The sequence below is a fragment of the Phragmites australis genome, chromosome 8 (genome assembly GCF_958298935.1).
Source record: "Phragmites australis chromosome 8, lpPhrAust1.1, whole genome shotgun sequence".
Taxonomy (NCBI): Eukaryota; Viridiplantae; Streptophyta; class Magnoliopsida; order Poales; family Poaceae; genus Phragmites; species Phragmites australis.
This window is the reverse complement of record NC_084928.1, coordinates 14,316,842-14,326,820: the sequence shown is the minus strand read 5'-3', so window position 1 is coordinate 14,326,820 and position 9,979 is coordinate 14,316,842. Positions and strand designations below refer to the sequence as shown.

Below are 9,979 nucleotides of genomic sequence, written 5' to 3'. Positions count from 1 at the left end.
ACAGCAAATTCAACTTGCACCAAGTTGAAACTAACCATCAAAAAGTCTCTGCAAACCCTAGACATGTTTGGGGTATTATCTAGGATGTCCAACAACTCTGGACAACATCCTGGACACTTGCGGTTAGATCAAATCACCAATCCGGTTGAATCGCAAGTCCTATCTATGTGCACCTCCAATGCCAAGTCACATTCATATGTATTGTTCTCTAGCTCAAACGTCCTACATGATTTTCTTAACCATTAGAACCTTAGTTCTTCCTTGAACTTAGTTCTGATCCCGTCATCAACCACCTTCGTCCTCAAGACACACCTACACATAAAAAAAAATGCAAAACCACATACGAGTACAAATTCTTCCCAACTTGATTCATGATCTATCCCATAACACCTCTCACACCAGAGAGTATTAGCATCAACATCCAAACCATGACTACGCAACCACGAGCGTGTCCAAGCTAAAAATTTACCACTCATGCACATCCTATACAATTATGCTAAATCACTTTATTATGCCAATTTCATCATAAAATCAATTTTTCATCACACATAACCTCACAATACTATAGAAACTTAGACTTCCTCTGAATATGAAAAGACTTTTTATGAAATTTATGCATAGGAATAATCTTGACGAATGATAACCTTTCAAAAATAAACTAGAACGACAATAAAAAGAGAAACACTTCAGATTGGCCTTTTAGAATTGTATCAAAACAAAAGAAACAAATTTTGGCCGGATTGCCACTCTATGTTAATCCATTGGTTTCGAGAAAATGGTTTTTTTTTACAAAGATGAAAATGTACTACTTTTATGAAGGGTATTATCAGAGGGGGCTTACTAGTTGTAGTATTGAGCCTTGCTTGGAGGAGGAAAGAGAGAAGATAGTCAAAGTACGTCATTATTTGGAGGTCATTGTTATGAAATTTTTCATCAAGCATGAGTAGAGTTTTAGGTCCTGTTTGTTTCAGATTATAAAAACTGGATTTTGGTTACAATCTACAAGCTAAAACAAACAACTGGATTGTAAAAGTTGGATTGTGATCATAATCTACAAACTGAAACAAACAGCTAGATTATAAAAAGCTGAATTATTACAATTTAGCTATCAGATTGTAACAATCCAGCAATCCGCCTTCCACTAGCTTTTACAATCTACAATCCAGCTTTTTACAATACAGCTTTACAATATAGTTTCTTACAATCCACAATCTACAAGCTGTTTTTCACAATCTCTAACTGAAACAAATAGGTCCTTAGTATGTGCTGCTTGAATTTTAGAAAACGAGAACATGGAAGGGAAGAAGTCCCCCGATGTTTCATTAAGTTGGATGTGATCCTCAAACCTAACCTGGGTGTGCTAGATAAGTTCTTTGCTCTGCAACACTAGAACCGTGAGAGTAACCATTAGCTGCTTGAATTTTACGTCAAACATCAAGTGGATTGTTATTTTCTTTAGTTTTTATTTTTGTTTTGTGACATGGAGATACCATAATTGCTGTACCATTATTTAAAAAGAGTAAATTTTAAAAACTTAAAACTATTTTGATATATGTTGCAAAAAAACTACAATTTTTGATGTCTATTTAAAAAATCTACAACTATTTTAACGTATGTTGTAAAAAACTATAACTTTCTTACAGTGAGTCCACTATTATACTTTGTGACATGTAATAAGAGAATTAACCGTATACTTATCTATTATCATAGGATGATAGGTAGACCTATGGTGAGAAAATTGTAGTTTTTTTACGACATGTGTTAAAATAATTATAGATTTTTAAAATTTACTCATTTAAAGGAGAATACTCCCCTGTACTTGTAGGAGGTAATTCATTCAATGTCCCAAAATAGCCGTCCGATCCGGCTAAAACAAACATTCGAGTTACGTGACACGAAATGGATTAGGATAATAGGATTGATTACTCTTTTTATTACCGTCGCTGATGCAGCTCAGTTCACTGTCCAAAGTTTCTGAGGAACACCAGACAACTTCACTCTCCAGAGCAAACGAGCAATCAATTGTATCAATCAGAGAAAACGTCTGCAACGAACAAATCAGGACCACACTCCCCTGTTTCACAGCTCATTGGCATCAGGCCCCTTGGCACCGCCCGACGAACTCCGCCAAGCTCCGGTAGCTCGTGCCACCCTCGGCCGTGGCCGCCGCGGCGGCATCGCGGACCTCGGCTGCCTTCTTGGCCACCGCCTCGGCCGCCATTACGGCCTTGATCTTCTCGGACACCTCCTCCCCGCTGACCACCCCATCCTCCCCTTCCCAGCTCCACCGCTCCACCCACGCGCCCAGCCCGCTGCGGGCCACTACGCCGGCGTTGACACGCTGGTCGCCAAACCTCGGCCACGCCAGCACCGGCACGCCATTGAACGCTGCCTCTGTCACCGAGTTCCACCCGGAGTGGCTCACGAACAGCCCTACGGACCCGTGCATCAGGATCTCCTCCTGTTCCACCCACGTTTTGGTCACCAGCCCGCGGCCCCGCACGCGCTCCAGGAACCCGTCGCCCAGCAGATCGACGAGCTCGGCCGCGTCGTCCTTGTCCACGACGGTGCTCTTCACCACCCACAGGAACCGGTGGCCGCTGGCCTCCAGCCCCGCGGCGAGCTCCCGGAGCTGGTCCGTCGAGATGGCCTTGCGGCTGCCGAAGCTCACGTACACCACCGACCGCGCCGGCTGCGCGTCGAGCCATTCCATGTAACCGGCCGGATCTTTCGCTCGCTCTTCTGCAGGGAATGTCGCAGGGCGAAGCGGACCAACGGCGAACACCGGCGGGAAGCCGGTGGCGACAGTGCCTTCGCGAAGGGCCGCGACAGCCTCCAGCTCCAAGGCGTCGAACGTGTTGACCAGGACGCCGTCGGCGTCCACGAGGCCGCGGCCGTTGGCCACGAACTGCTGGGTGAAGAGGTGCTTCGGATTGTGCAGCGCCTGCGGAATCGAGGACTTCGGGATGCGGTACACGCCGGGGATGTCTACGTCGCTGATGCCCTCGCCGCCGCCGGCGTTGGCGTCGAGGTAGGTGGGGAAGTAGGCGCAGAAGGAGAGCATCGCGGCGGAGGCCGTGAAAAGGATGTAGCACGGGATACGCCGCTCCTTGGCGACCGGCACGACGACCGACGACAGCGCAATGTCCGTGATGAGCGCTGACGCCGACGCGCCGGCGAGGAGCGGGCTGAGGAGCGGCGCGGAACGGCGCATAGCCTCGAAGCGGAGGAAGAACGGGTCGGCGCCGGGGAACTCGGACTCGTCGAACGGGGCCAGGTTGAAGTCGAGGCGGCGGATGGCCGGGAATGCCGCGAAGAGTCCGTCGAGGTGCCTGGACTCCGCCGAGGACACCGTGGGGAGCACTGTGGCCACGGAGACGTCGCAGCCGTGGCCCGAGGATAAGGCAACCGCGAGGCGGCCGAACGGGACCAGGTGGCCCATGCCGGCGCTCGGGAGCAGGACGACGTGCGGCCGGGCGCCCGTGCGGTCGTCGGAGTTCGGCATTGCCGGCGAGGTCCTGCTTCCGTCGGACAGAGCACTGGTGGTTGGGCGCTTGCTGTGATGTTGGCTCGTGCTGCAGCAGCTGCTCCTTGATAAGGCGGGACGCTGCACAAGGTCCACCGCACGATACAACTACCACGGCAGGCAGATCACCTGTCACTCTCTCGGCCATTTGTTATTCTACTAGTATTGTTTTCACTCCGCTAAATATATAACAGTACTCGTATATTGTACATCTGCTGTCCAACGAGAATGTTGTTTTGGTGTATCTATCACAGGACCCAAGAGATATATCTACAGATCAGAATACTGTAGGGAGATACAGAATTTCAGATGAAGATTCTCAGTGTTGTTTATACCTCTCTTTCGATGAGGATTTTTACCGAATTTAGAATTTCATATGCTAAAAGTTTAGAAGTAACTAGCAGATTAAACCGCACAATCAGATGATTAGATCTATCTCTTGTCTATCTCTGCTACTTAGGGTATAAATAATACTTAGTTACTTATGACTAGGTATTTAAAAAAGATAGTGCGAATAACCTACATCAAAATTATACTTCTAATATACAATGCAAACAAACACTATATATGCTTAACACATAGTTAATTATCTTATTAACACTAATATAAGCAGTAGTGCTTAAGTAAGCATTTTGTCTTCCGTCTAAGTACCTCTGCCGGTGCAATAAGAATTTTTTTCCCATAAACACTACCTTTAAACATCTCATTAGACATGCTCTTAAAGAACGTAAGGATGACGGTGGTGACTAGTGGTTCATTCACCCTACTTCTTCCCTGTGTTGTCACTCTAGTCTCACAAAAACGTGAGGGCCGTGAGGCAGAGGTGCGGATCATTAAGAGCGCTGCCAGGCGGGGGCGGCAGCTTGCGTGCCAACGCGAGGAGCTCGGAGACTGCGGCTGGAGTCATCGGCTTCCATGGCTGATGGGCACGGGCACCGACTGAGATCCTCTGCATTAGAGAATTAAAGCCAAGGCAGAGAAGCTATAGTGCTCTGCATCAAGGTAAACGCACGGAGAGCCCAGATCAGATATTACAGTAACTTATAAACAGTAAATGTCGATGCTACAGTAGACCGTATCATTGTTGATACAGTACTTGATACAGCGATCACGATTAATTAACGCAGATAACTGTAGCTGTTGGCTCATTACACTGTTCATACAGTGATTCTCTATATTAATCGCAATTAAAGCAGAGGATCCGAGTCCGACGGGCATGGCTTCGTGGCCGTTTGCACAGATGACGACGGTGTGCAGACCGGCACGCATGCACATGACACCGGTGGGTTCTTGCTACCTGGTTGGGCATAGGCCGGGTGCCCGGGCCAGCTTCTTGGCCGGCGGGCGCGAAACTGGAGTGTTGGCCGGCACAAAAAGAAAGGAGTCTGGTTAACGTCCTTTTTTCCCCCCGTCTTTCCTTTCTTGATCTAGCTTTGGTATTTTTGTGTCACTGCGTGTGCAAGAATTCGGTGGATAAGGCAACTTGACTGGGATTCGACATCTGGTGATGAAGCCACAGAATTGTTCCTAAGATTAAGGTGGTCGCATCTGGTTAGGTGATTATCAATTTCGTAACCTTTTTGTTCTTCAATAAATCCTCATGTTTGTGATGTTTTGCTCCATCCAGTAATTGCATCATGATTAGTCTAGCCTTATCTTTTCACTTGCAACTTCGACCTGAGTACTTCTGATATGGGTTGCCCGATCTTCGCGTAGGATCCACAAGATGAGAGGATAATGTCTGTGAGCAGTCAAGGTAATAATGCAACCCGACAATCTTGAGGCCAACCACTACCGATGCAAGAACCTGCATCAAGTATTCGTCTAACCATACTGTAAGTTTCCAATCCGTATAACCATGTACAAAGTTGGAAGCAAAGAAAAGCTTTGACGGCAGCTATTGTATTCTCACAAAGTAAGTTTACAAGAGCAAATAAGTAGAGAACTCCCAAACAAGATTCTGGTAGCAGCTTGGCTACCCTACAAGGAAATCAATTGTCAAGAGTTGTGAAGGAGAGTGGGGGTGAGGACATTAATGCTAAGAACAACCCTACTAATTGGGTGTGAACATACACCCAAAGTGGGTTCAATTTTCGTGCCCACCAGACCGAAGAAGAGGCAAAACTGTGGAGTATCACACAACATTGAATGTCCTAGTCAACTTGTTATGGAACTTGCATATCTTTTGACTCAAGCCTCCAAATAATACACCATTTGTTGTGCAGGAAAGAGAACTTGAATTCCCTTCTATTCTTGCCCTCTAGGCGTGCTGGATACTCTCCAAATGAAGTGGGGTCAGTTGGAAAGTGGGGAAACAAAAATATGGAGTTGCGGGTGTCACATTTGATGACTTGGGTTGTTTGCTAGTTTCCTTTTGCATTCAGATAATTGCAATGTGCACCCTTGGGTTGAATTATCTTCGTAGGTGTGAAGCTGAGCATAAGAAGCATAATAGACTTATGCAGTATATAATTCTCATTGACAGTAATATTAGAATCAATTAGGAGTGTGTCCATCTCTTATTCTATTTGTTTGGCAATGCTCCTTGTCGGTCCTAAATAAGTCTCTTTTATGGAAAGTGCAACTTGTAGCCATGTGGAATCATCTTGTGGATGAGATGATGAATGGGGTAAATTAGGGATGTCCTGGTCAACTTCTTAATTGTTCCACTAACCTTTGAAATGGGCAACGAAGATCAATTTCTTTATTAATTTTACCTACTTCGACAAAATTTGGCTATGCCAAATCACTGAGGCATTACCAAATTTTGGCTTGGCATGCCCGGGACACAGACCAATAGGACCTCAAACATTTTCCACGGTATTGTAGCATTCAGTTATTAAATATCCGGATGTTCAGAGTTTGGTATTCTAGGTTGGCATATGAAGTAGAATAAAGATGGCTAACTAGGCTGTGCCTACTGAGCCGGTCCGAGGCACGGCACTGTAGGCACGGCTCAGGCATGGCACGGCCCGATGGTAGGTAAGCCGGGTCCGTACGGCACGACTAGTGCCTGGGCTGACGCCTCGGCACGGCCCGGTTTAGACGGGCCGGCACGGGCTCGGTCTGCCTTGTCCCCAGCCTCGCCGCTCAGCTGCTGTGCCGCCCCACCCCCGGCCTCCCCTATCGGCCGACAACCGCCCCGCCCCGCCGCCGTGCCTCCCCACCCCGCCGTAGGCTGCCCCACCCCGCCCCCGACCTCCCAGCCCCATCGCCCAGCCGCCCAGCTCTGCCCTGCCCCGCCCCACCATCGTGTCACCCCGCCGCCTGACCGCCCTGCCCCCAACCTCCCGCCCCGCCGTCTGGCCGTCACGCTCCGCCCGGCTGCTCTGCTCCGCCCCGCCGTTGTGCTGCCTGGTCCCCAGCCTCCCCACCCCATCGCCCGACCGCCTCACCCCTGACCTCCCCGCCCTGCCGCCCCGCTCCGCCCGACCACCCCGCTCCACCTTGCCGCCGCGCCCCCGGCCTCCTCGCCCCACCGACGGTCGCCTCGCCTCGCCGCCAGCCGTGCCCGCCGGGTCCCCGGGCCGACCGTGTCACAACAGTGCCCGGGCCGGCCCAGCACGGCATGATGGTAGATGGGCCGTGCCGTGGGCTGAGGGCGTGGCACACGGGCCGGCACGGCACGGCCTGTTATAGTAGCCGGGCCAATCGGACCGTGCCGTAGCCGGGTCGTGTCGAGCTGGGCCCGTGCCGGACCGGCCTGAGTGGCCCATTTGGCCATCTCTGAAGTAGAATGCTACATGAACTAAGCTTGTGTTGCTTGAATGAAGTATAGTTCAATGAAAAGGTGGCCTCATTGAAACATTTTGGTTCATAAATAGATGTTGTTTACTGCCTCTGGACCTTGGTCCTTGTATATTGTGTTAATTTGAATTATTTGTGTTAATTCCTGCCCAAAATTGTTGTGCAAATAAGGACTTTGCTCATTTAAGATTGATCAAATGAGCACCATAGTTGCTTGAACGAACAACCAATTTGCAAGGTTGTTGGATAATTAAACAAACATAGGTCGAATGACCTTTCCTGCATACATGATGTCTTTCTTCTAAATTCCGCAAGGGTACTTAAAAGATTGGATTATTCCACTCTAGATTTTACTAGCAAATCGATAGTCATAAAATGAAGTATCGCCTGACAAAATAGATGGTCCTATGCCAACCTAAAGAATAGGGTGGTCTAGGGATTCAAGACCTCGATGTACAAAACACTTTCTAATGATGACTAGTACATAACTACCATATCTGAATACCTCAGGGTTTCACGTTATTCTTAGAGCGTATCTTTATCTCCAGAAAGGGAATCCCCATGTGAATGGAAACTGCTAGTAGGCACCCAAGATATCTCGTAAACATGAAAGTTTATACCTAAAAATAGGAGAAAGACTCTAGAGAAAGTATGATGCCCCCTATTGAAATCTAAGTCACCGAACAACAGGAAAGGCCTACGGTGAAGAGGAAAAGCCGAAGGCTTCAAAGTGCGACATATATTCGAGGGGTGAAATAATCTTAATTCATCTGTCACCTCAGTTACAGTGCTAGCCTATTTATAACCCGTACTCAACCACTTCACGCTATGATTTATAGCATCACCCCCCTAACTGCCACATTCTCGGTATATTCGGGGGCATTTTGGTACCATCAAGTACATCTGCACATTTACAATTATACCCTAAACGGCTAGATGGGCTTCGACGCCCTCAGGACACCTTCAACCAGCCTCAGCGTTGCGCCCCGAGTCACCCTTTGGTCTCCATCCAAAGGTCCGCCAGAGGCTTCGCCTATGCTGATTCCTGGCACCGCAGGTCGACCTTTGGCCTCCGACTGAAGGCCCGCCAGAGCCTTCGCCTATGCTAATTGTTGGTGCCGCGGGTCGACCTTCGGCCTCCAACTGAAGGCCCGCCAGAGCCTTTGCCTGCACTTCTTGAAATACAACTGCGATATTCATCAGTGTTCAGCCATCGACGGACTTCGACTTGCCATCCGAAGGGGTACGGGAGATCATCCTCCAACAGTAACCCCCTACAGGTATGGTTCATCTTCGAAGGGTTGAGCCTGTAAATCGGATGATATAGCTCAACGCCGTCCCCTTCGGCCCGTTGAAGGCCCCTAGGGGTTCGTTTAACCTTTTAGCAGACAACCCCCCTCATGTTGTTCATTATTATTATTATTATTATTATTATTATTATTATTATTATTATTATTTATTTTTATTTTGTGTTGGTATGAACATTCTTCCCCCACACAATAGTCGGCTCGATGACATTGGCTTCATGCTGAACCATCTTTTATGGTTACGGTTCAACTTTTGACGCATCTCGTTTTGGCCACCGCTACCCCTATTTTTTACCGCTATAAATATGCTCCACGCGGTGGCTCGATTTTTATTGCTTGAACTCGCTGAAGCTGCAGCTCTCGTACGAAGTCTCTCGTAGTCACCTTTCTTTCCGAAGCCCAGCGCAAATGGCTCCGAAAGGCAAGGCAAACCGTCCGAAGACCTATTGGATTGGACAATCTAAGTTTGATGATGAAGTTCTGGCTAGACTGGTGAGGGAGGGCTTGGTTAGTGATGTCTCGAAGGTTAGACTCCTGAGGGGCCAAGAGACTCCGGAGCCCAAAGATGATGAAGCCATCGTCTTTGTTGACTACTTCAAAGCGGGGCTTCACTTTCCTTGTGATGAGATGGTACCAAAGGTTATGAAATTGTTTGAAGTCTACCTGCTCCAGCTAACACCAAATGCCATTGTTCGGCTCGACCTTTTCGCCTGGGTGGCCCGTTCCGAAGGAGCGAAGGCGTCAGCCTAGGCCTTCACCGCAGCCCACTATGGTTGCTTGAACTTTACTTATCACACTGACCTAGCCACGCCAGTCGTGGTGTATAAAAATAAATGGCCGAAGGACTGGATGCAATGGTGGTTCTACCACAAGGTGGACCGAGAATAGTTTCTTGTGTCCAAGTGCGAAGAAGTGAAAGGGAACTGCGCCCCCAATGTACAACTGAAGGCCTCTCAAAGAGCGGCACTTGAGGCCTTCGCCAGGTGCGCGAAGCATCTGACAACGCACGATCTCATAGAAGAGTTCGTGGCATCCGGGGTATGGCCCCTTAGCCGGGACTGGACCATCCTAGAATTCGGTGACAAAGGGCCGAAGGGACTCTACCGCCCTCATCTTGTTTTCTGAGGTTTCACAGGTATTATCTTTTATCACGTTCCTAACTGCACCTCGGCTGTCATTTGCTTGCATTGCTTACTTTGTGGCAGACCTAACGGTAGCCGAAATGGAAGCTAAGGCCATGCTACTACTCGGGAAATTTACCCAAGGTGAAGCCCAGCTCTGCGCTGACCAAGGGCTTGGCCGGCAGCTTAACCAGATTTTTGAGTTACGAGGTCTTTCCTATAAGGACAGACTGAAGGTGACCGCGCCCTTACCGAGTTAGGGCAGAGAGGGCTCCCCG

The 9,979-nt window shown here is 48.6% G+C and overlaps 2 protein-coding genes across 2 annotated transcripts; both read right to left on the bottom strand.

Moving 5' to 3' along the window:
• Positions 1-1,904: 1,904 nt before the first annotated feature.
• On the bottom strand, positions 1,905-3,588 carry LOC133926679 (UDP-glycosyltransferase CGT-like). The gene has a single exon (XM_062372704.1). It carries the CDS (start codon positions 3,503-3,505, stop codon positions 2,096-2,098), a length of 1,410 nt encoding a protein of 469 aa, XP_062228688.1. The 5' UTR covers positions 3,506-3,588; the 3' UTR covers positions 1,905-2,095.
• A 731-nt stretch (positions 3,589-4,319) lies between these two features.
• Positions 4,320-6,905, bottom strand: LOC133927621 (uncharacterized). The gene is made up of 2 exons (XM_062374072.1): positions 6,540-6,905; positions 4,320-4,475 (listed from the first exon to the last, which is right to left on the bottom strand). The coding sequence occupies exons 1-2, from the start codon at positions 6,903-6,905 to the stop codon at positions 4,320-4,322; spliced, it is 522 nt and encodes a 173-aa protein (XP_062230056.1).
• Positions 6,906-9,979: the final 3,074 nt, after the last annotated feature.